The sequence below is a fragment of the Antennarius striatus genome, chromosome 7 (assembly GCF_040054535.1).
Source record: "Antennarius striatus isolate MH-2024 chromosome 7, ASM4005453v1, whole genome shotgun sequence".
Lineage (NCBI taxonomy): Eukaryota > Metazoa > Chordata > Actinopteri > Lophiiformes > Antennariidae > Antennarius > Antennarius striatus.
This window is the reverse complement of record NC_090782.1, coordinates 10,157,501-10,177,500: the sequence shown is the minus strand read 5'-3', so window position 1 is coordinate 10,177,500 and position 20,000 is coordinate 10,157,501. Positions and strand designations below refer to the sequence as shown.

Below are 20,000 nucleotides of genomic sequence, written 5' to 3'. Positions count from 1 at the left end.
GTGTGGGTTAGACATCTCCTATTGGTGACAGTTCTGACTTAAAAATGCAAAGGCTCATAGGACTGTTGATGTTGAAGTTAAAAAGGGATGTTTTAGTGATGTCTTAATGTTTTAAGTGTGACATGTGGGCTGGAACAGTGTGTGAAAGTTCATTTCTAATGCAGTCATTATGACTGAGGCTCCTGGTTAACCTGGTCAGTGTTTGTGTGTATGTGATCGTTCATGATGCTAAATATAAAGTGTCATCTGTTGTCAATGAATTTGGATGCAGGTGTTTTATAAAAGTAATATTTATAGAAGCTCGCCACAACATTTAAAACTGATAATATTTATGGGAACGGGATGGTGTTGGTGTTGTATGTGTGTTCTTCAAAGCCAGTCAGTATAGATATAACAACAACCTTATGCTATGCAATTTTGTTATCTTATTTATATCTGATTTGGTAATATGGAACTAAAGCTCTTCATTCTGTTTCTTTTCACGTTAAATTAGGCTGTAGGGGATAGTATGAACAGAAACGTCTCTCACTTGTGGTATCTTTTTTGTCATGAATGGATATTTGACATTTTTTCAAGTGAAAGCAAGGTCAAACATATATATGTATCATATGTACAGTATATACAGCATACATATACCTAAAATACCAAGACAAGTTATGGAATGCCAACATGGATTGTGGAACTATCCAAGCAATGTCCTGTATTGATATATTACACCTATCAAATACTGATCCTCAACTCCGTCTGATATTGTTTTACAAACCTGTCTGAATACATTTATTGAATATTAATGATTTTTGGTGATTATCAATGCAACAAGGGAAAGAGAGAGTGATGGAGAGAGATGCAGTAGGAGAGAGAGAGCAACCAGAACCTGGCAAGAAAGCAAAATGAAAGATAATGAAGCTAAGATTATTTTAGTGGTAAAACAGTAATGATTAGATGAGAATAATCCAGTCACAGTATTTTGTATTACTGTACATGGTTGTTAAGTATTTTACATAGTAAATATAATGTTATACTCTATATGTATTTTGTTTAAGATAAGTAGGTATCATTAAAACACTACATGCTATTTGATTATCATAATAATTAGAGTATAATTTAGTTTTTGTATTTCAACAGTACAAGGAGAAGGAAAAGAGTCTCAAGGAGATGAGAAAGAGAGCAAACCAGTGAGGAAGATGAAGAAGAGACAGACAGAACAATACTTTTACAGAATGAATCCACCAGCACTAATAACCAGTTGAAGCATCTCAGTATCCACAAGATCAGTTTGGATCACTTTCAACCATAATGGTCCCAGAGGGTTAGATGGATGGAGGACTCACCTGCTTACAGAATGCTGGGTAAGATTCTCAAACAGGAGAAACATGTGGATATTGGTGTCAAGAATTAGAAATTCAGAATGTTTCATGGAAGATACAAGAATTTCTATCTCAATAGGACTAAAGAGTTCCTCCAGTCCGTCTGAAATAGAGAGGAGTTGACAAAAGGATGGATAACTTTGATTTAATATCTACGATGACTACTCCAGTCAAACTAAAAGAGAGTAGCATCATAAATGGGACAACCGGACACACAGATGAACCAGTACATAAGGATAACACCTGTTATTTTTAACATACTGACTTAATGACTCCATGTAGTACTGTTCATAAAAAAAGTTCATAAATAAATAAGTGTATTGCTCTTTCTGCACACGGACAGTAAACAATACATTGGTACCTGCCTTCAGATTCTTTATGGTCTCTGTCCATAGACGTGTCAGAAGACCACATTTTACCCCCACCTGCTGCTGGAGAGCAGGGTTGCACACAGATGAAACTGGAACACACTAATGTGTGACGCCATTTTACCGCATTGGCTGCATTTCTGAACATGTACCGCATGGTGTCGCTTTTACACTGAATATACCGGCATTCAGCCTCCACGCATCGGGGCTCGTCCTGATAGGTGCATTGAAATAAAACTCTTAATTACCCATAATTGTGAGCATGTGTGCGTGTGTGTGTCTGTGTGTGTGTGTGTTACATGCATGCTCAATGAACACACTAAATGAGACACATTAAAAGATAAAATGATGATGGACAAACCCCTTAATTCAAAAACTGAATTGCTGTATCACACAGAGAGACAGAAAATTTCTGATGTCACACAATGTTTGGATACATTGTAAAGGGTTATATTTATTTTTAAATGATGACATTCTGTTTGTTTTTTTAAACTATACTATTAATACAATATACTATAACACACACGCACGCACGTACAATATTACATAGCGATGTTTCTGATAACTTTATGCATTAAATCTATATAATGGAGTGAAAAGTAGTGCATAATGCAGTAGTATAAACTGAAGCAATAAGTAAAGCACCAGTCTGAAGTACCTCAGTACTGACATGAACAAACAACAGGCTTGTTTCAATCATTTTTAAAAAATAAAATTTTATAATCTTACGTTTTGTTTTGTTTTTTTGTTAAGAGTTGTATCAGGAGGTGAAATAATGGAGCGCTAATCTATTTCTATAATCCAGTATTTTTAAACAATAATGTCTAGATCACCCCCAGTCCAAGAAATGAAAAACATTCTTATATTCTTCATGTATGCTCTTTTATTCATAATGTTTACGTCTTTTTTTCTCCTCCAAACTCACTTCCAACTCTCATCAATGATGTAAATGAATTTTTCCCACTTCTTTTGGAAGCATGCACCGTAAGAATTTCCCTTCTTTCCTTCTCTATCCCGTCTCGCCCTGCAGTAGTCTGGCACAGGCAGGCATCTTACATTTTCCAGGAGAGACCAACTGAGTGTCTTCAGCAGATCCTGAATTCCCGCTTCTCCTTGTGGTCCTTGTTTCAGTGCTGCAGCTAGATGGACGACAGTTACACACACAACAAAATAATTTTAAACCCATTGTTATTAAGATGAACTATCACTCACACTGTATGTCTGCATGTCTGTCTGAACTACCTCACAGCTCAGTCTGCTCTGGCCTGTTGTGCTCATAGATAATTCTGAGCCCAACTTGGTAAAAAAAGAAAATATGAAGTTCCAAAGCAATTTCCTGCAGAGCTATATAGGATTTATCAGCATAAAAACACGTTATCACAAAGACAGCACACATTTGGAGGAAATATATAAATAGCAGCATTAAGTGACAACTTCAGATTGATATACTGAACACCCCCATACCCCTTTGGGGGAGTGGGACCGCTCAGTGAAACTCATTTAGTAACTAGTCAGAGTTTGGCTTCCTCAAAAATGTAGTTAAATTGTCATTTTGGAAAATATTTTTTTTATCAGCATCCCAAAATAGTACATAAAAACCACTGAGTTGGAGAATTTGAATCATATTTGGTGGTGCGTTAAATCCACACTCGGCCTGTATCTCCTCCTCTCTGGCTCCTTTAGATAATATATAAATGTACAGTTTAAGTCTGGAAGGTCAAACATAACAGAACAACCTTATAAAAATGCCTGGAGTTAAATACTGTAACCCAGCTGGGATAGAAACACACATCATCGTTGTCCGATGACATGGGTGGGTGGTCTCTGCATGACTTTTTCACAGTATACGCTATTATATATTATTTTCTTGTGTAAACATTTAACAGAAATAAAAATGCAGCGCTCCAGATGATCCTGATCCAGATTCCAGATGCATTAATAAATGCAGTCCTGTATTCATCTGGGTATCCTACACTACATGGTGCTGGTCGCTTTGGAATGACATCATCCCAGCCTGAATGAGGCTGTTTCTCAACAGAGGCCCTGTCACACAGCCTCCAGCAACATACCGAGGTTTGTTTACCTCTCACAGTGTTGCTACAATTCCACAGCAGGACAGTTTATTCCCTCCATCGTGAATCTATAAAGTCTTGCATGACTTGCAGGGTCGAGGGTTGTGGGGGCATGACGAGGCGAGGGGAACAGTGTGTGTGTAAATATATAAAAATATAAATCCCTCACCGGGGTCACCGGTCGGAGTGATGAGGATGGCTGCCAGCCAGGTGAGCTGCTTCTGCTCTCACTCCCAAAGCCTCCTGAAAGAAATGTGCCATTCTCCTGTGAGGCCCCTGCAGACTGGCCCCTAGCACTGCATTGCTATCCAAGACAACATGCAAAGGCCAACAAACTGGAGACTGGAAGCTGGAGACGAGCGAGCTTCAGACACCTCCTGAGACTGTTTACGACCACCTTCGCCGAAGCCAAGAGCTGCTCCATCTCCACTACCTTCCCTTCACTGCTTCTTTCTTTCCAGTATGTCACTGCCAGCGAGAAATGTCTGCAGAGCAAACTGGATGTATGGACATTCCTGAGGTCAAACTGTAGGCTGATCTGTGCAAAATATAAAATTTTGAGAGAACATTTATATGACTTCATCACTCCAACTCCAACTCTCTGAGAAAGGTGAATCAACAATGATCTTGGATATCTACCCCATCCTCCCTGGACATACCCAAATGTTCCAGGGAAACCAGAAAACTTATATTATGAATGTCCTTGTGATTGCAGCAATCACTAATCTCTTATCATTCGGGGCAAAGTTCAAATCCAAAGATCACTGACAGTATTTACAGTTGAGCAACGACCCATGGAGTCGGCATGACTCTTCATCCGACAATCACAGGCCGTATCGGTTCAATACATGCAAAACACAACTATCAGAGAAAGATGGAGGCTGTACTGCACTTCTCTGAACCCTTGAATTAAAACAACAAGGTAAGTGTATAAAGTAGAGTGATCTGTGCTGAAATATTTGTTCAGACTTGGGTTAATATCATATCATCACTTTGACAGCAGCAAAGATGGACAGGAAAGCTAAGGGCTGATGACTTTCTGACCCTCGATCAGGTAACTTTAATAGTCTAAGAACTCGATTTTAAATTTTTTGTCAGAGTGTAAGGGTACCTTAACGCCAACAGCTCCTGTCAAGGTCAAAGGTTAACATCATGATTGTTGTTATCGCCATCAACATCCATTTCCAGATTCTCCATCATTATCTGCTTCTGTCTCTCTAAGCCTTCTGCAGCAAAAAAAAAATTACTGCATGCATGTAGGTTTTAAGAAATAAACCATATCATTAAATAAAAATAAAATGAAAAATGTAAGAACAACAGCACTACTACTCATAATAGTAATATAAATGTCTTTATGCTGTATTTAAATGAAACCCATACATCACACCAGTGCAACTGCTGAAAGTGATCTACGGAGGAGGATGTTTCCTGTTGATGTGAATACACACATTGTCTAAATGACAATAGAACACAAATGTAGAAATCGCTGCTTTTGCAAAGTGACTAAGATATCAGAAAACATTTCCATTCGTTACGTGAAGGTTAGAGCACTCTCTCCATGAGACGAGGTGTAGCGGGGTTATTATAAAATAGCACAAGGTCATCCCATTGGCTGGTTAAAATACAATAACAACATTATCAATGTCTGTGTGTGCCTGTGTCAGTGTTTTGTATGGAAATGAAAAGGTTGTTGGCAGTGGAACTGGTGGACCAGTTACTGTAGAAAGAGAAAAACAGCAGAGAATAGCAGCTCGCTTCTGGAGGCATTTTAATTGCTAGAATACAACGCCAAGCTAAAAATGTGTCCAACGGCTCGCGTCACGAGAAAGTAACGGCAGTAACGGCTCTCTGCAGCGCCGCTGATCCTACGAATGTCTGAACATGTGAGGACAACTTTAATTCTGACATTGCATTGATCTAATCTCATCAAGTTACTAAACAGGGTCTAGTCTAATAATAATAATAATAATAATAATAATAATAATAATAATAATAAGATTTTAGCAAAAGTGAAACAAACTTTCTTTTTATAAATATTGATTATTTGAAGATATCAGCTTAAAGGACCCCAGAATCTCATTAATATCTTCGTCTTGTTTTTTAACACTGAAATTTTAGCTGGAGGTTGTCTGGCAGCGGCACCAGAGGGACGCTGACCAGAGTGGGCTGAATGGTCGAGTCTATAACATTCTCTACAGTGTACCGCAGCGTCAAAATACTGGCAGCCGAGGCCTTCCTGTCATGCTTTACTGCTTCCAGTGCTGAGGTTTTCCCCAAACCGCTCATCTCGAGAGCCACTTCTCATCGGGGCTGGGATCACTCACAGACCATTCATGATTTGAGACGGTTTGAAAAAATCAGAATCAGGTATTTTCTTAGTCCGTGCAGGAACGCTGTGATTGTCTTGAACTACACTGCAGATAGCCAACGCCTTACTGCTTATGACATGTGGACATCAGAAGACCTGGTTCCCATTATTAATATGTTGAGCATAAATTCACCTTCAGGCTATATGTATTCAACGGGGGTTTAACGCACATCTCTGGAGTAATGACTGACAAAGCTGTGCACTTACCGGTAACCACTATAAATCTGTCTGAAGAAGCTAAAAGGCCAAGCAGTTTTTTTTAAAATAAATAAATGCTAATGTTTTCCATCCCCAGTTGTTTTTGAAACCGCAGTGAAAAATAACTCCCACGCATGCATAACTTTCACAACATGAGTGTGAGTAATATGATTTTAAATGAGGCGCGACAATGGCTTTCAATACTTCTGCCAGCGAAACTCTCACAAACGCTCCCCCATGGGTCGAATGTCTTATGCTGTGATAAATATGTTTGTTTTTGTGGAGTGTTCCATTCTCCAACTTGGATGTACCATTTTAAGCAGGGAAACCTTGATTAACCCCTCCTGAGTCTTTAGCGCTTGGTTTCAATTACACGTTTAAAGAAAAAAAAAAAAACCCAAGAGAAAATCATGTCATGAATCAGTCAGCAGGTCTCCAGAAGTAGAACTGCAGAATGTTGGAGCAGTAGAGCTCAAACCAGGTGCCCTTTACGTTACGGCATAAATCTGTCTCAACCTTTCTTAGAACTTTTCAGTTCATTTTGTATCTCACTTTCGCAAAGACATACTTCAAGGTTAACGGTCTGAAGGAGGGCTGATTAATAAGTAATGGTTGGCTGACATGACTGAAATCTCCATTCACTGAAACAAAAAGCACCTAACGTAAAATGTCAAGAGAAAACAAAGCTTCTGTTGTGTCAGTTCTACTAAATTACAAAAGAAAAGACTTTTGTTCTGTGAAATGTTCTAGTTGTATTCTTTTAATCTAAGAGCAGATGGTCAGTTCAACATTAAATAACAATTAAATTCCTAAAACATGACTAGCTTATAGAAACGATTATTTCGCATGAATGCAATGAAACTTTGGTTGTAATAATGATTAATGGCCTCAGCAGGAACATCCTGAAAACCTGATGCAGTATTTCAAATGAAATATAATCGACTATCAGTGACCTTAGAGGGCAAACATCACCACGTTATGCTTAGCATCCCAACATAAAATCAAACATTGAATCAAAAGAATACGACTGAATGTGGATTAGAACTTTATTTAAAACTCTTTTGCTCAGATAAAATCAATTCATAAAAAGCAGACATGAATCACATCATGACCTGACATGTGACCAGGAGACTGACCAACCAGTGTCCACTTTAAGGTACTAATATTATAAGGCATAATATAACAGATGCAGCCACATCGTCCAACAACCTTGGTGTCCATGAAGCTGGAGGGGCATCGAACATGTGACGTTTACATCCTTGCCCACTGCTGTACTATTAGTCTGTGGGGCAGAAATAATTTAGATGCAGGCTGGTGACCGAGGGGCTCACACGGCACTTCATCACAACCAGCTCCAGCTGTTTTGTGTTACAAATCTGTTTTAAATGTGTAGAAGACCCCTGGGCATGAGGTCCACTGTTTGCCCCTCCAACCCAAAGGTACCAAGCCTCTCTCCAGTCTCGGCTCAACTTTACAATCATTACCAGGTGAGAGTCTCTTCATCTTCCTCTCCGTCCGTATCAACTCTGTGGTCTGTCTGATCTATCATCAGTTCTCCAGGGGTCTTCACGCTGTCCAAGGTCTGTACAGAAGACTTTATTCTCAAATTAACCCCCATCTATCAGCAATGGAAAGGGGAAAGGATCCAGCTGGATCTTTGAAGTGGGAAGGGGACAGTTTTATTAGCGTCAAAAACACAGGGTCCGTAACCTTTAATCATTACGAAGGCCCCCTTGAAAGCCCCACCGAGGCATCTGGCTTATGTTTGGACCTGGAAATGGAAGAGTTTGTGTGGTGACTCCGACAGCCAGCGGTACCAGAAGGTGGGGGCTGAAGCCTTTCTGTTCACGCAGCATAATAACACACCAACATGTACAGGCATCAAGACTCTTAGAATATACAGCATTTGTGGCTCATAGTGGCAAGCAGGGGGTGATTGCACAAAAATACAAACAACAATTCTGTTATCTAAAACTTTGTAAGTGTAAATTTAAAAAAACGTATTATATATTTAGTATTTAAAATAAATTAAATGCCATTTTCAAAATGGTTGTCCTTTGATTATCATTTGTAATAAAGAAATAATAAACAAGAAATCACAAAAAAAAGTAGAAAATACAAAGGGAAATTTTTTTTATAAAAAATCTGATTGGTAATCTATTAGTGGTATGACACAAGAGTCAAAGCTGTCTGCAACAACGACGTCTACTCTGCAGTCCATTTCACACAGGGGGAACTAATCATTCACCATTAAACGTTTTAGAGAAGCATCACTACTGTTGGGGGGTTAATCTGATCCAGTAGGGACAGAAGGTCTGCCATCAACATCCCCTCCTTAATCCAGGCTCTGACACACGGTACCACAGGGATGAGTCAACAGGACAAACATCAGCAGCGACGCGTCATGACAGTCATTTCTGTGAGCTGCATTCCACTCCGACTCAAACTGGCCCCACAAAGCCTCCTTCTCCCCTTATGAATCTTTTTTTTTTTTTTAATGCCTCTCCACAAACCTGTTTGGAGAGCTTGTCAGCTGATCTCAACATCTTTGTTGCTAAGTGTTATTTAACTTAATAGATATTTTTTTTAAAAGCAGCTTTTTAGTTTGTAAGCATTTTTGTCGACAGAATAACATTCACGTGGAGAAACCTGACTTGTCTACTGTGAACTTGTTGCCTCTCCAATAGATTTCTGTGATTTGCAACACCATTCTAGAGTGTGGCTTGTTTAAGGTGCACCAAAATGAAACTAATCAAATATATACATATATGAAAAAACATAAAAGGCTTTTACCAAAATCTTTAAACATTCTTGTCTGTGTTTTCCTCTCTCTACAATTCTCTCATATAGAGCTTTGGTCCTCTACATACAGATTTGACTTATCTGATAATAACTTTAAAACAGAGAGCTGTTGGTACTTCCAATCCCACTGAGAACAGACATGTTCCTGCTCAGATCACTAGAGTTTTCTAACAGGTGGTTTTACATCCATCTGTAAATCTGAACCAGTCACTTACGAATCATCAATGTAGAACAGCTGAATCATACCTTTTATGCTGCAGGTTTGGCTTCTATGGGTCCTGCTTTCAGCATATAATGTTGCTTAAAAATGATTTAATTAGAAACTAGAACTTCAACTTGCTCTTAATGTAGACAAGAAGGTCATCATTGTGTCTTTGAGCGGGGGCTCAAGCACCTATGGGGGTGCAAGTCCCCTCTGTCAGTCCAGTGGTTGGGGAATGGGTTGTGTGTGAGTGGTTGAGCCAAACAGCGTGAGATGGAGGCATGAAGGCTGCAAACTATAGACCAGATCCCAAGTCCTACTCTTTTCAAACAAATACATAGAACTCATGTCGGCACCCTGAACTTTAACGTTTCATTCTCATAGGTCTTCTCACGTAGCATCAACAGTCTGTAGCTGGCAGCCGACACTCAGGACAGTGGATAACCCACACATGGTTCACTGCACAACAAAAGATAAAAGACAGGAAGTTGGACCCCATCACTCAGGCTGGGGGTCTGCAGGCTGCAGCTTCTGTCTCTAGTGTCCTTCCCTGTCACACCGGGCCTGGACTGTGGTTGTAATTGTAATGGTTACCCCGCTCAGCATCTGCAATCTGCAGGCTGGGCTTCCTCTCCGGTCCTTCACTTTCAGCCGTTTCTGGCTTGGCACAGCGAGGAGGACGCTTCTTGAAGAAGTCTGACACAAAGCGCACCTGCAGAGGAAAGGAAGAGAGCGGTTTGTAGTTGGTCATTTACAGAAGATTGCACTATGAGCATGATGCCACGGCGGTCAGGGCTGGACTGGAAAATTTGGTTAAAAATCTCTGGACAGGTCTGTGCACAGCTGCTAAGTGATTCTCACACACACAACTGGACGTAACACACAGAACAGGCTCAGCCCCTGCAGCTCGTAAAACACCATGCCCAGGAGGGTCTCTAATTGCAGACAGAACTGTGAAGGCCAAAGGCGGGGGCTGACTTCACAATTAATTATACGTGTGTGTGTGTGTGTGTGTGTGTGTGTGTGTGTGTGTGTGTGTGTGTGCGTGTGTGTGTTTCACAGACAGACATGCATGTACTGACACACACTTGTCCACTCAAGAATTTCCATAAGACAGTGTTGACAGTGGCCACTGAAATCAGGGAGGTGGCCAAACAATAAAGAGGTCCAGCTGGATGAGGTGGGGGGGGGGGCTATGGGCTGAGAACACGCTAGTTTAAGCAGGTGGGTTTGTGTAAAGTAACGCTGCCATGCGGTCACTATCCTCTCATGCTTCCTGCGTACGATCCTTTTTACCATGAGGATGAAAAACGACGGGCATATCTCTAACAGAAAGGTTTTAATGACATAATAACCCTCCTGATCTGGTGAGTCCCACCTATGTTTGGTTTTCTTCAAGCCAGAAACCACAAGAGTGAGAACCAAAGTTAAGATGTCATCAGGTTGAAAGCTGCAGCTACTTTATAGAGGATTAATGAGCAGAATTTCTCATGGTTACTCATTTTTATAATGAGAGCTGATGCCATCATGGGATTTCTCAGAATAAAATCGCAAACATTCTGGTACAAACATTAATGTCCCTTTACTTTATGAGGTGTCCAATGAATAAAACTAAACCAAACATGGAAATATCATGTAGGAACTTCACAGTGGCTCCCTTGACTCACATTGAGTACAGCAACAAGCGCTCCCTGCAGCAGCCCCACCAGCACGTCGCTCCAGTGGTGCTTGTAATCAGAGACTCGGGTGTAACCCACATACACTGCAAAGACCACCAGGAAGAACTGGATGGTGGGCCGGAGGAGTCTGGCCCACTTCGCCACCAATCTTGCCTGCACATAAAGCTGGAGGGAGAAACAGAGGAAGTGGAGAGAGAGAGAGAGAGAGAGAGAGAAAGAGCATAAGGTAGTGGATAGGAGTGTGGGTCGATGGCAGAAAAGAGAGAAAAGAGACAGTTTAGACAAGGATTCTTTCATTTTGTTCATATAAACTTGTTTTAACAATTAAAAAGGCCTGAATTATTCCTTATAATTGATTCAAATCTCATTAAAGGTGGGACAACAACGAAAAAATATGAGAAAATGCAGAGCAATATGCATCACATCATTTAAATATAATGCAACATGGCCAGAGCAGTGTAGTTTTGCAAAGACTAACTGTATTTGCTTTATTACATAACTCATCCTGCTAGAGACAAATAGATGGAAATAGATGCTAACCCCAGGAACAAATTTAGGCCATGAGTTTGTGTCTAACGGGAAAAAATGTGGCTGTTATAGCTTTAGATTGTATTCAAAACTAAAGTATTATGAAAATTCCTCTAATGGTGCCCGCTCTGGAAGAGCAGATGTAGAATAAAATGAAACTGGAATTGCTAAATCTTCGTCTTTAGGTGTGATAACTGACATCATCTGCAGCCACATATTGACTGCAGGACACAGGCTTCATCTCAGCTTCACTCCATTCGTCTCCAGTATTTCCTGGACACTCAGTTGAGATAGTCTGTCTTTCCTGTCAAACTGTCTTTGAGCAACAGTGCTATTTTTCTTGTGCCTGGCTTTAAACACAAGGAGACGAAGCCAAGGGTAATGAACTGGATGGGACCGGGAGACAGAAGACAGCACAAACACTGCTGTCATCGCCGCTGGGAGGAATCCAGCAGAGACTTCCAGATCACTTCTCTGAGTACACATCCTGCCTCAGAACCCATGCCATGTCCTTTTAAGTCCACTGGCACGAGGCACCTCTCTAAGCCTTTTCTACTTCTCCGCAATTAATGCATGAGCTCGGGGTCCAGATTTATAAAGCTGGTTATCAGAGGAGTCCATTTGTGGACTGTGGATTTAAACTGTTTTTAGAATTAGGCGTCATGTGCTCCAGTGCTGCACTTACTGCTAGGAAGAGCATGCAGTACATTCCAAAGGAGGAATGACCGGAGTAGAAGGACAACCTGGAGAAGAGAAATAATCAAATGTGATTCTCACACAACAGAGTTTTGTTGTACGATCATGTAAAATGTAACGGACTTTCCCGCTGACTTATTCCTCCTACCTGGACTCCGTGACGTCCAGGGGGGCGCCGGTGCAGTTGATCTTCTGCATGTATCCCACACACACCTTGGGGGCACACACGGCCATGAAATGAGGTCTCGGGCGTCCTATTGTGAACTTGGCCAGGTCGGTTAGCGATTGGCTAACGGCGGCTCCGAACAGGAAGGTTCCCACCACTTTGTAGAGCGCAGCGACGTACTGGTTGAATTCAGAATTAGAGTAAATCTTCTTGCTGTAGACCAGATAAGCCTCTCCAGTGGAGATCTGAGAGAGGAAGACGAGGAGTCAGGAGCGTTTATTCATCAAATCTTTGCTTAAATCCTACAGTTCATTTAGTACACAGCAGATAGGATGTTGTTACATATATTTAGAGCTGCTTATTTAAAAGCTGATCCTCTGGCTGAAACTTACAATGACGACAGTGCAGGAGATGGTGACGGCGGCCAGCAGGCCGTGGGTGATGGTGTCTGGTTTTATGGGGTACATGATGCTCTCGTCGTCGCAGTAAACCCCTCGTTCATACGGCTTGAAGATGATGTTCATAACGATGAAGGGCAGTGCAGCTGTGGTGAACAGACCAGAGAAATAACCACGCGGTCAAATAAGAATGTATTCACATGATGTTTGGTCGCTGCCGTTACACCTTTCAGACCAGAAAAGAAGGTTAATGGACAAAAAAAACTCATGAGAAATGTTTTGGAATAACACATTCATCTCTCTCAGCAGGTCTGCAGACATGACATCATATTCAAAGCAGGGGAAGGGAAATGTTTTTGTTCAGATAGCCAAATTGTTTCTCTTCCCCCTCCGGACCCTCGAGGACTAAAATCACAATCGTGAAAACAACCCACAAGGAGAGAAAAACATTTGGCTCTGAAATGTCAGGGTGGAAACACACAGCAAGGGATTACAAAAATAAATAGCGCAAAATAGTATTCATGGTGCACTCAGGTATGTGGGGGAGGGGGTGTAAAAATCACACATCACATGCATATCCAAGTAGACACAAGAGTTTGCAAAAGTGTGCACAAATACGGCACACACACACACACACACAAACACACACAGCCAAATAAGGCCAAATATAGATGCCCGAGGCTCAGAGCGCACCAATCCTTGGGATGCTTTGAAACATCCATGTCTAAAATGATTCCTCTGTTTATCTCTTCCACACAAAGATGCTCTGACAAACGGGCTAATGGAGAAGTTCGGGCTCTAATGGATTTTGCAGAAGCTCTTACTGCCCTCACAGTCACGTCATATCTGGTGTTGAAGGCAGATTTTGACAAACTGTGACTGTTTGGGTGACTAGACAGCGGCAGGGAAAAGGACGACCCTCAGAGTAGTTTGAGAGGCTGCTGTGGAACTTTTCTCCAGTGGAATGCAAAGTCACTGACCGTGTCCTTAACTTTTTGCTCTTTTTTTAAGCATACAATGGTGAGCATTTCATAGCTTGGATTATGGGTGAGATGGGACCTAGGTAAAACTGAATATGCCTGATATATCATTTCAATCCAAGTTTTATGTTGATTAAAATCCAACGCTTTGTTTCTCAAGTGGAAACGACTCCACAGCCTTGTCTGCTTGTAGTTCACAAGGAGCATGCGTTATTGTCTTTAACATTTCATATTTGGTGTAAACAGTTTGTGGGATGTGAGTCGCGGCCCTGCGGAGGAATGCATTCTCCACCCTGATATCCAATACCACCATCCGTAACAGGCCGTCCCGGGGCCACGATGGAAATGCCATACGGCCTCATACTGAACGTAAGGAAAACAGCACATGCTTGAAATGAGCTCTCACCAATAGTATTACATTCCTGTGTAAATGAGAAGTGCACCCCTCCCATTCTCGCAGCGGACATGAGTCCAGTAGGACGTCCAGCGGGACTCGCTGATGAGAGTCCACACTCTGAAGACGGAGGTTATGAAAGAAAATACACAACCGGCTGGTGGATCAGGACGGAGACGGAATAACAGTCTGCTGTAGATGACTGAATACTGACACTCGACACAAAAACCTGTGTCGTGTTTAATAAATCCAAAAGAGAGAGGAATGTGAAGGCTGGAGAGAAAAAAAACGTTAATGAAGTTCTGATGATTTGAAAATTTCAGCTCATAAAACAGACGTCTGTCTGGGTCTCATTAAATAGTGGTTAAATAAAGATCAGACATATTCTTTTCTAGCAGATCCAGTTTATTAATGGGATCTGTTCCACTTTTTACCCTGTTGTAAATAAACATCATAAACAGCATCATAATTAACTCGTGATTTCCTAACACATTATGAAAAAAACCCAAATATAATGATGCTTTAGAAATGAAGAAATATTTTCTTATGTCCGCCTCCCTGTCTGGATCAGTAATAACTTACTAACCGATAAATTTCTGTTCCCACTGGTCTGCAAAATTTCACGAAAAATCAGTTCTCCTCCTTTTGCGGCATTTAGACACATGTGAACTACACACACATCCCTTTGTTCCACAAAGAGAATAAAGACAAAAAGTCTCGCTGGCCAAGCAGACGTAGAATTGCAATAGAGTGTTAATTTGTTAAATTTAAGATTGATTGATTGATTGAACTTTCTTCATAACCTTGTCTCCATTATTTCCAGATTTGCCATGTAGCAAGTTTCAGATTTCTATTCAATATCCACACTACTGATGGCCATCATTTCATCCACCTCTCTGCCAGGAAGTGCATGAGCAAACAGCCAAAAAAAAAGAAAAATAGAAGTGTTGCTTAAACCAACTCATGGAGTAATACTGCTAACAAACAAGCGCTGAGCAGCTGTTGGAGGAGTCGACTCCATCCTCCACATCCTCATCTTTTTCCGAGCAGCGGCAGCTGAACGACACCTGTCCCAGCTCGGCCGCTTCCTGCCGGCCACCAGACGCCACCTGAAAGAATGTTTACTTGTCTGACGGCCGTGCCAAGAAGTGGCCAAAGTCGCTTTGAGTATTACAGAAAATGCAGTATTTTTCCTCCAAGCCAAAATCCTGTTTGTCACAACGGCACAGTAAATGGTCTCTTGTATTAGACTAACATCCTGTCACAGGCTCGGTGTGTGTGTGTGTGTGTGGGGGGGGGTATTTTGGTGTCAGTTTGTACATATGTATCCTGTATCCTACCTTTAGCTGGATACAGGATACAGTAAAGCACAAAAGGCCTAAGATAAATGTCTTGATTCTTGAAATATCAGAATTGCTTCATTCAATGACCATCCAGATGCATCTTCAAAGCTGAACTGAATCTTAGCTTCCTGTTAAAACATGGGGTCATGTTTCTGATTAGACGGTATCGACTGTTTTCACAGTTTGGAATGTTTGCATCAAGCACGTCACCAGAAACAAAGAAAAATTGTAGCTTAAAACGAAACCAAAGGAGGGTTTGACTGAAAATTTACAGAGATTCTAAAAGCAAGTTTGAAAGATTTTTTTGTAAGATCAGACTGGACCTCTGGGGAATGTTTCTCTACAAAATGGGACTTTAAGGTGGCAGAACGACATAATTAATTCTACATTGGAGTCACATATTGTTGTAACTACGAAGTGTTTTATGGAGCTTTTAACACTTGCCAGAGCTGGGTTATTAATCACAGAAGAGCAGCAGGAAAATTAGGCGAGAAGCTTCAAAGTGAAGTGCCAGCAGCTGATGAAATATACTACCTTCTTCTACCTTACACATTCCCATGAAGATGAATAGCTGTTGCATTGACATCAACATTATATACATATTTGTTTTTGTGCTTTTCAAATCCTCCTAACCAAACTTGGAGTTTGCCATTTGCCACAGACTTAATGGGCCGAGTGGAATCAGGGCACCTGGACTCAAACAACTCTCCGCTGGCTTGTAAAATAAGTATTATATTTTCATTTCTTTATTCATAAATGAAGCACTGACTGGCCTGTCACTTGTTAGTCATGAATTATAAACCTGGAAGAAAATAAAAGCACTCAAATAAAAAGATGTAAACGGTCTGGAACGCAGGCAGTCATGGACAGAACACATGTAGATCCTAAGGCGTGTCTTATGAGCTGTGCCTCTGTGCACAACATGGACAAACCAGTCTCTTTTGAAAAGCACACACACACACACACACACACACACACACACACACACACACACGAACAAACACACACACAAAAATAGAGCCAACAGCAGACAAAATAAGTCTCCAGAATACCACGAGACAACCTCACAACCCAAAACCGACGCAGCTCCAGAGCTGCCTCCACAAAGGCCGGGCAGTGTCTCCGACTGGAGCTAAACTCAGACGTCAATGGAGGGGGTGAAGGTGGTTATTCAGGAAACGGGAGAGTTTTCAAGACACCTGCTTCTATGGATGGAGGGGAGGGAAAAGCTGCCAGTTTGGAATGCGGCCAGGAGGCTAATCTCCCGCTGCCAGTCAAAAAATCTGCCTATTTGGAGTCACAGGATGCAAAACTTCAGCTCTGCTGTCTCAGAGGGAGAAAGGCTCACTTTAGACGCTTTGCTTCAATTTCTAGGAGTTTAAGGCTCATTTAAACTCCTTTTGGTATGAGTTTAGCTCAGCTGGTCGAGCGTATGCGTACTTTACAGCTGAACTGGGTATGACAGCAACTAAGAACTGTGGATCCGTCGATTGTGCGTCACAAGTTTGAACACGGACACGACGGACAAAGATGCCAGTGTCAGCAGAGGTGTACCCTCATTCTTTTACCAGCTCTGATTCACATCCTCCATTCTGTTTCATCCGGTCAAAGTCATTCATTCATTCTCTCTGCAGCTCCATCTTTCCGCCCGTCACGCTCCTCATCACAGCATCCTTCCCACACAATTCTGCTTCTGTCGTGAATATAATGGGCCTCAATGGGTTTGTGCTTTATTTAGCCAGAAGATATGCAATTAGCTCGGCCATTTGGACCGCAACCGTCCTCTGGGGTCAGGATTCAAAGCTCTTAACATCCTCTTCCTGCCTCTCTCTCTCTCTCTATGACTTCAGTTTTCCTTGTCTTTATTCTATCCAGTTCTGTTTGCCATCCCAATAAATAAAGTCTGACACCTGGACTTAAACTACCATCATCATCTGTAAGTAGTCTGAGAGTACCCCACACCTCCTTGGCCTGGTTTCTGTGACAAAAACCCGCCGCACCTGCAAAACCATGTGGACGTACAATTATTCTCCTTACTTTTAAACCCATAGTCTGGGTTTTGATTATTAACCAGGCATGTCGTGCCTGTGTGTGGTGTGTGTGAGGCGTGTTCTCATGCCCCTGGGCTGCCCTGTTTGGTATAAAAGTTTCCAGGGTCACAGCTGGAACGTCAGCTCCTGCATCTAATTTCTTCCAGTCTCCTTCCTGGTCTCTTCACCCTGAAGGTCGCTGACGGAGTCTCTTCTTCCTGCGTTTCTCTGCCCTGCTCACAAAAATCTTTCTGTTTTCAGCTTCTTCTCGTTGCTAACACATTACTTAACCTCTTTTATATTCCATCCTTCTTCAAGTCGTTTAAATCAATCTGCCTGCAGCTCTCATCTCCTTCACCGGTGGATGAGAACTTTGCACCGGAGTCAAACTTTCCACCTCTTTTCCTTCCCTGCTCTTTTATTTCCTCCCTCCAAATCAAACATGTCATGAGATGACAGCGTTAAACCAAAGCCCTTCAGTACATCAACACGGGTGATGTTTCAGAGCTTTATGAGATGGCTTGCATTAACAAAACAACTAAGCTCTCCCTCTTTGACTGTCTCACCCTGTGCTGGACTGACTAATGTGGAAGGTATGTGCTGAGCCTACAACCTCTGGAATTCTAATTCACATAAGGAACGCCCAACTTCACCAGTCACACCAAATCCCGCTGCTACTGCTGCCCATTCTTTATTTTTAATCCCACTGTCTCTCTCTTTGTGCATCATTTACGCATGCTTAGCTCCAAGCAGCGTTAAAGGAAACTGGGTGGGGGGGTAAACCTGGATTAGTAATCAGAGTCTGAGTTGGCTGAGATCTGAAGAGTTAGCCACATTGGTTTAAATGAAACCAGAACCAAATTTAAGTACACAAATGACTGACAAATATCCAGTGATCGCTGATGTGCTCAGCTTTTACATCACACTTGTAATCTTATCAATTCTTAAAATTAGGACCATATTTTTCCAAACTTTCGCCATCAGATTTGCCCATTGGTTCTTCCCCCGGCCTTACTCCGTCAGACTCACTCCCCCATGCATACTTTCACTCTGAATTAACTGATAAGAATAATGGCAGGAGCTTTACTACCATTTTCCTAACCTACCTTATAAAGACATTTTTGAATGCTGTATGTGCCCCTGGAGACAAAAAAGAAGGAAGTCTCTGTTTTATGTTGAAAGTATCCCTGTTTCCACCTCAGTATTGTTGTAAAATTATAACAACTATCACTAGAACAACATCTATGTTTCAATCAGTCTGGAATCAAAACTTACATGTTCTAATTTTAAAAAAATAACCACAATAAAAAGCTTCCTGTTTGATTCTCAGGCCTATCTGATGAAAAGAATATAAAAAAAAGATATTTAGAAAAACAAAAACAGAAGAAAGTGAAATACACCCAGTTCATATTTCTCAGAGGGATGTTCCTCTTTGTAAAAACAAGCTCCAGTTTCCATGACGGAGTTCTCCAGGGGAAGATGATTCCCGTTGAGTCTCTTTGCTACCGTTCTCTGAGGAACTCGGGGAAAATTTGGTCTTTTCAACACAACTGAACCCCAGCTTCCGTAAAACGCTGCTGCTGCAGTCCCAACGTGAATCGCTACCATCTTGTGTCATCTTTGTGGGCCGTATGTGTCCCAACAAACAAAAAAAACATTTCAATGACTTCTGATATTACAGGAAAAAGTACAGCAAAGAGCGTACAAATTGGAAAAAAAACACAAAGTGAGCCTTCACGTGCCTCATGGACAACTTGCCTCACAGCAATTTAGTGACGCGTTATGTATTTGTCCACTTGACACAAGCGTGCTGCCGCTCATGTCGCCTGCAGCAGCACCAGCTCATGCAGAAATGTGAGACGGGTTGCTCCTCCGGCTGCTACACCTGCAGAGCTGCACCTATGAATACAAACAGAGCAGGGAGAGGTGAAATCTAGTCTTTCCTCTCTGAGCTCTCAGCCAACACCCACCATCTATTTGTGCTGAGCGAAGTCCTGCACAGACAGAAGAGGAGCGAGGGAAAGGAACACAAGAGAAAATAATGAACAGCAAACATTAAAAAAAAAAAAAACACAGAGAGAGCAGCAGTGATGTGAAATGCAAACACATCTCAGACGTCTCTTAGTCTGTTTCTTTGCTATTAACCAGACACATAACACAACAGACTGTGTTTAAGGTATCAGCGAACTGCTCCTTGGCTCTTTGCAGCCATTTTGACTGAGATTCCTCCATAAAGAGCTTCAGTTATCATGTTGTCTAACAGGAGCAGGTCGAGGTCAGACTGTATCTGCTCGTATTTAGCCTTTGAATTTCAGAACAAAAGATGAGTCAGAGGTAAAGGCAGTAAAGATAAAGAAATTGCTTCGGCAGTGAGTGGAAAATACTCGCTGGCGACGGGCCAGGAATAAC

The 20,000-nt window shown here is 41.6% G+C and overlaps 1 protein-coding gene across 1 annotated transcript in view; it reads right to left on the bottom strand.

The window, feature by feature from the left end:
- Positions 1-7,405: 7,405 nt before the first annotated feature.
- plpp2b (phospholipid phosphatase 2b) overlaps positions 7,406-20,000 on the bottom strand; it is a 15,378-nt gene continuing 2,783 nt past the window's right edge. Inside the window, exons 2-6 of the mRNA XM_068320212.1 lie at positions 12,839-12,990; positions 12,429-12,691; positions 12,270-12,327; positions 11,045-11,221; positions 7,406-10,089 (exon numbers count right to left, since the gene is read on the bottom strand). Of these exons, the coding sequence (XP_068176313.1) occupies positions 9,931-10,089; positions 11,045-11,221; positions 12,270-12,327; positions 12,429-12,691; positions 12,839-12,990 (809 nt within the window). The 3' untranslated portion in view covers positions 7,406-9,930. The remainder of the gene's footprint in view (positions 10,090-11,044; positions 11,222-12,269; positions 12,328-12,428; positions 12,692-12,838; positions 12,991-20,000) is intronic.